At 33.5% G+C, this 6,230-nt stretch overlaps 1 protein-coding gene across 2 annotated transcripts in view; it reads left to right on the top strand.

Moving 5' to 3' along the window:
- LOC137653310 (alpha-(1,3)-fucosyltransferase 7-like) overlaps positions 1-3,641 on the top strand; it is a 9,434-nt gene extending 5,793 nt beyond the window's left edge. For both annotated transcript variants that reach the window (XM_068386678.1, XM_068386679.1), the window contains 3 exons: positions 1-236; positions 1,023-1,165; positions 3,296-3,641. The exon at positions 1-236 is cut by the window's left edge and continues 947 nt beyond it. In XM_068386678.1, coding sequence (XP_068242779.1) covers positions 1-236; positions 1,023-1,165; positions 3,296-3,536 — 620 coding nt within the window. In that variant the 3' untranslated portion in view covers positions 3,537-3,641. The remainder of the gene's footprint in view (positions 237-1,022; positions 1,166-3,295) is intronic.
- Positions 3,642-6,230: the final 2,589 nt, after the last annotated feature.

The raw sequence follows: 6,230 nt of genomic DNA, 5'->3' as shown, positions 1-6,230 counted from the left end.
ATTACTTCAATATTAAGCCCAATTTTACAGCCGTAATGGGGTCTAACTGTGGTGGAAGAAATAAACGGTGGAGTTATGTGAAAGAACTCAAAAAGTATATGGACTTACACGTTTATGGAGGTTGTGGCACGTTTAAGTGTCCTGGACATTTTAGGCGAGACTGTCCTTTACTAAACACCTACAAGTTTTACCTTGCCTTTGAAAACTCCAATTGCAGGGATTACATTACTGAGAAGGTAAGTGAATTTCTGCTTTCGTTGAAAACAAGTCATCCCTTTAGAGGGGAGGTACTTTTTACATAGGAAATAACTATTGAAACTCGTTAGGTTGCTCGTTATTGGCAATAATTTCATCCTCTCTTTAATACTGTAGTTATTATCTTTCTCATGGGGCTAAGTGAACCTCGGTTGCTTTAATGGAGTGCCATGAACTAAGGGATTTTTTTAAACATATTCTTTTGTTTCTCTACAAAAAAATTCTAGAACATCTTCACCCATAGAGTACTGTCTCTATCATGCTCTTGTGTTATTGTCCTTGCATTTAAATATTGTCCAGCAAAGATATATATATATATATATATATATATATATATATATATATATATATATATATATATATATATATACTTAAACACACTTTTTGGATTTCAAGTATTAATATATATATATATATATATATATATATATATATATATATATATATATATATATATATATATACACTTTTTGGGTTTCAAGTATTAATATACTGTATATATATATATATATATATATATATATATATATATATATATATATATATATATATATATATATAATAAATAAATACTTGAAACCCAAAACGATGTGTTCAAGTATACAAGATCATTTCAGCATTAGATTAAAGAAAGCCGTTTATAATAATTACTTGGAACTAGAAAATAGTTCTTAAGATCCCGCCAAAGATCATTGCAAAATTTTTAGTTTTGTACTAAGCAAAAGAAATTCTTTCACAGAAAAAAAAATTGTTTGACATATCCATAGGCCTGGTGGAATGCCATAGAGAAGGGAGCAGTGCCGGTCGTCATGGGAGAGAGTGTCGAAGGATACAAGAGGCACCTGCCCCCCAAATCCTTCATCCATATAGATGACTTCCAATCTCCGAAGGATCTTGCAGAGTATTTAATGTAAGTGTGGAAATTTTGTCCAGGTTGTTTTCTTAGCTGATAGGAAAGATTGGTGAAGGAAGAGTGAGGACTCTTCTTCTTCTTCTTCTTCTTAAGAAGAGTGAGGGTCTTCTTCTTCTTTTTCTTCTGTAATTCATTGTATAACCTTCAAGCTTCTCTACCAACCTTTGATTTTTCCCTTATATTTTGATAAGGATATTAAATGTAATATCATTCAGTGTGTAACCCTCTAGATTCTCCATCAACCTTTGATTTATTTCCTTCCTTATATTATGATAACATTGGATAGTCTGTCATTCAATGTGTAGCCCTCAAGTTTCTCCACCAACCTTTGATTTTTTCCCCTTATATTTTGATAAGGATATTAAATGTATCATTCAGTGTGTAGTCCTCAAGTTTCTCTATCAACCTTTGATTTTCCCTTATATTTTGATAAGGATATTAAATGTAATATCATTCAGTGTGTAATCCTCAAATTTCACCACCAACCTTTGATTTTTTTCCTTCTTTATATTATGATAATATTGGATAGTCTGTCATTCAATGTGTAGCCCTCAAGCTTCCCCACCAACCTTTGATTTTTTCCCTTATATTTTGATAAGGATATTAAATGTAATATCATTCAGTGTGTAGTCCTCAAATTTCTCTATCAACCTTTGATTTTTTACTTATATTTTGATAAGGATATTAAATGTAATTTCATTCAGTGTATATCCCTCAAGCTTCTCCGCCAACCTTTGTTTTTTCCTTATATTTTGATAATGATATTAAATGTAATATCATTCAGTGTGTAGTCCTCAAGTTTCACTTTCAACCTCTGATTTTTTCCTTATATTTTGATAAGGATATCAAATGTAATATCATTCAGTGTGTAGTCCTCAAGTTTCACTTTCAACCTCTGATTTTTTCCTTATATTTTGATAAGGATATCAAATGTAATATCATTCAGTGTGTAGTCCTCAAGTTTCACTTTCAACCTCTGATTTTTTCCTTATATTTTGATAAGGATATCAAATGTAATATCATTCAGTGTGTAGTCCTCAAGTTTCACTTTCAACCTCTGATTTTTTCCTTATATTTTGATAAGGATATCAAATGTAATATCATTCAGTGTGTAGTCCTCAAGTTTCACTTTCAACCTCTGATTTTTTCCTTATATTTTGATAAGGATATCAAATGTAATATCATTCAGTGTGTAGTCCTCAAGTTTCACTTTCAACCTCTGATTTTTTCCTTATATTTTGATAAGGATATCAAATGTAATATCATTCAGTGTGTAGTCCTCAAGTTTCTCTACCAACCTGTGATTTTTCCCTTATATTTCGATAAGGATATTAAATGTAATATCATTCAGTGTGTAGTCCTCAAGTTTCTCTACCAACCTGTGATTTTCCCTTATATTTCGATAAGGATATTAAATGTAATATCATTCATTGTATAGCCCTCAAGCTCTCCATCAACATTTGATTTTTCCCCTTATACTTTGATAAGGATATTAAATGTAATATCATTCATTGTATAGCCCTCAAGCTCTCCATCAACATTTGATTTTTCCCCTTATACTTTGATAAGGATATTAAATGTAATATCATTCATTGTATAGCCCTCAAGCTCTCCATCAACATTTGATTTTTCCCCTTATACTTTGATAAGGATATTAAATGTAATATCATTCATTGTATAGCCCTCAAGCTCTCCATCAACATTTGATTTTTCCCCTTATACTTTGATAAGGATATTAAATGTAATATCATTCATTGTATAGCCCTCAAGCTCTCCATCAACATTTGATTTTTCCCCTTATACTTTGATAAGGATATTAAATGTAATATCATTCAGTGTATATCCCTCAAGCTTCTCCGCCAACCTTTGTTTTTTTCCCTTATATTTTGATAATGATATTAAATGTAATATCATTCAGTGTATATCCCTCAAGCTTCTCCGCCAACCTTTGTTTTTTTCCCTTATATTTTGATAATGATATTAAATGTAATATCATTCATTGTATAGCCCTCAAGCTCTCCTTCAACCTTTGATTTTTCCACATATTCTGATAAGGATATCAAATGTAATATCATTCAGTGTAGCCCCGAAGTTTCTCTATCAATTTTTGTATTTTCTTCTTTGCAGATCTCTGGCAAAAGACCCAACGAAGTACATGGAGTACCACGCTTGGCGTTCCAGATTTCGCGTGTTGAACGAACATGGCTACTTCAATTCCCCCGTGTTCCATTATTGCCGATTATGTGAGGCCCTCAACTACAATGACCCAAGGCCGAAAGAATACCCAAATTTAGACGTCTTTTGGAATAGCAAGACGGATTGTTCCACACAGACTTGGGTTGATAGAATGAATGGCATCAGCGTGTAAATGTGTTTCTTACCTTCGCCAAAATCGAAGATTTAGCGAAGGGCATGTATTCACCCCTGTTTGGTTGTTTGTTTGTTTGTTTGCGAGCAACTTTACTTAAAAACTAATGTACTGATTTTGACCAAACTTGGTGGTCATGTTGGGTATGATCCAAGGATGAATCTGTGACATTCTTGAATTTTTTTTTTTTTTTATTAGCAGGACAGATTGTACAGATACAGTTACAATAGTCTTTTTATTATGCTACATAAATAATATTAAGGTTGCAAACATCTTAACTCACAATGAATTCCATATTTCATACACATTCTTGAAAATAGTTGCAATGTTAAAGAAATGGTAAATAACTTGTTTGTTTATTTTATTGTTTGTGAACAACATTTCACAAAAACCAGCGAACCAATTTGAAGAAAGCTTGGTGGACATGTGGGGTTATGCACCAAAGACATAAACATTACGTTTTGAAGAAAATACATCGAAACACAAGTATGCAGAGGAGTTAAAGAGCAAAATAAGACTGCTTACGTAGCGAAGGTATGCTCTCTAAAGTCCATTTCTTTTAGCGATGCATATTTGCACAGACTCGCAGCGGTGCCCTTTAAGCTCGGAAAAGTTTCGTGATCGCTGATTGGTTGGAATTATCTCGTCCAACCAATCAGCGATCAGGAAACATTTCCGAGCTAAAAGGGCACCGCTGCGAGTCGGTGCAAATATGCATCGCTAAAAGAAATGGACTATAGTGCCTCTCAAGTCAATCACAAGTAGTTAATCCTTGTGGGAACTTCTATATTTACTTTATTTCCTCTGTACCATGGCCTTCCACTGTCTTGGGTTGGAGTTCTCTTGCTTGAGGGAACACTCGGGCACACTATTCTATCTTATTTCTCTTCCTCTTGTGTTGTTAAAGTTTTTATAGGTTATATAGGAGGTATGCATTTTAATGTTACTGTTCTTTAAATATCTTAGTTTTCCTTGTTTCCTTTCCTCACTGGGCTATTTTCCCTGTTGGAGCCCCTGGGCTCATAGCATCTAGCTTTTCCAACTAGGGTTGTTACTTAGCAATTAATAATAATAATAATAATAATAATGAAAAGGGGTGGGATACGAACCTAACTATTTATCTCACAATGAGATACTTTAGTTAATGGCGTGATTAACAGGTCATACCATTGCACTATTAAACAGTTACCATTAGGGCTTGTATTCCCTGTGCGTAATAACGCCGTAAGTTCACCTCACCCGCCGTAATGTAGGAATTACTTCAACTTATTACTTAATTCATTTCTTCAACCTCGCTGTCCTACTCCTTCAACTTTTACGTCATTGTCAACAGTAGGCTTTTCACTTTGTTCACACCTCGTAGATGATTGGTCTCACTAGCCCCAACACCAAATTCCCCAAAATAAGATAAAAGCGAATAAAATCAGCATTTCAATGTTCATTGTAAAATCACTGCATTTACAACTTTTGGAAAACAAGAATCTTAATCTTTTTCTAACATTTATAAGCTGTTAATGTATAAAATGGGAAAACTACAAGATTTTAAATTTCTATATAGGCTACATAAGTGTAAGCAGAGTCTAGACCACTTGGTAGGCTATCTGTTTACAGTTCTCTAAAACATGCAAATTATCATTCTTTAAGTCTTGATGATTGGTATGACCATACTATTATGTTAAATCCACTTCATTCTGACGCTGTTGGCTTTGATGCGCTGTAAAATCTACCAATCGTAGGGGATATTAATGGTAAAGTTATGTTGTAAATTTCAGTAGGCCTAGGTTAGGTTAGGTTAGGCTGGATTAGCCTACACATCAAGACGAGCTAAGAAAACATTTAACATCTTCACAACGTAACAGGTAACATTCATGTATAATAAAAAGAGTATTTTCTAAATGCTATAATGATATTAAGTAACAGTCATTTGATGCATGTTTAAGAAAATCATAGACTTATAGCGGTAATAAAATCCTCCATTGCCTCAAGTTGCTTTTACATTGTAAAATTACCCATCGGAAACCCATAGTTTCTAAATTGTAATAATATGTCCTAATAGAGTATTTGATATTGTTTGTTTTATTCAGGCTTGTATTATGTTTCATATTCCTTCCTTGTGCTTATTCTTCCATTCTTGCATTTACTCATGGGTTAGTTTCGCTTCTCTCTCCAACATACAAATAAATAGCGAGATCCTACGGCTTATCGAAGGTCAGTGAGAGAGAGAGAGAGAGAGAGAGAGAGAGAGAGAGAGAGAGAGAGAGAGAGAGAGAGAGTCCTACACTACTTCACAGCGGCCAATCAGTAAGGTGGTCTCTCAGCAACTCATGGTTTTCATACTTAGAAAAAAATGGCTAAAAATTGTATTTTATCAAGAATGTCCACGTATTAACTTTTGACCTATTAATAAAATGTCTGAGCTTATTCAGACCTTCAAAAGTGAAAATTCACCAATATGAGCTTTATTTTGAAAAAAGTATGTTAGAAAAAACGTTACAAGAATACGAATGCCAAAAATGTTTATAAATCATATCGGAGAACCATTTGTCCATACAAGATAGTATTTCCAGAACTGCAGAGTAATCAAAATGTCTGCAGTTTACCTGTTTGGATTTTAAAGGCTGCTCATAAATGGCAGAGGCAAGGGACAGTGACATTGTCCTAGCAAGCAGGACAATGTCCTAGAGACTGACCATA

This window comes from Palaemon carinicauda, chromosome 14, assembly GCF_036898095.1.
Source record: "Palaemon carinicauda isolate YSFRI2023 chromosome 14, ASM3689809v2, whole genome shotgun sequence".
NCBI classification, from domain to species: domain Eukaryota; kingdom Metazoa; phylum Arthropoda; class Malacostraca; order Decapoda; family Palaemonidae; genus Palaemon; species Palaemon carinicauda.
This window is presented reverse-complemented; position numbering and strand designations above follow the sequence as displayed.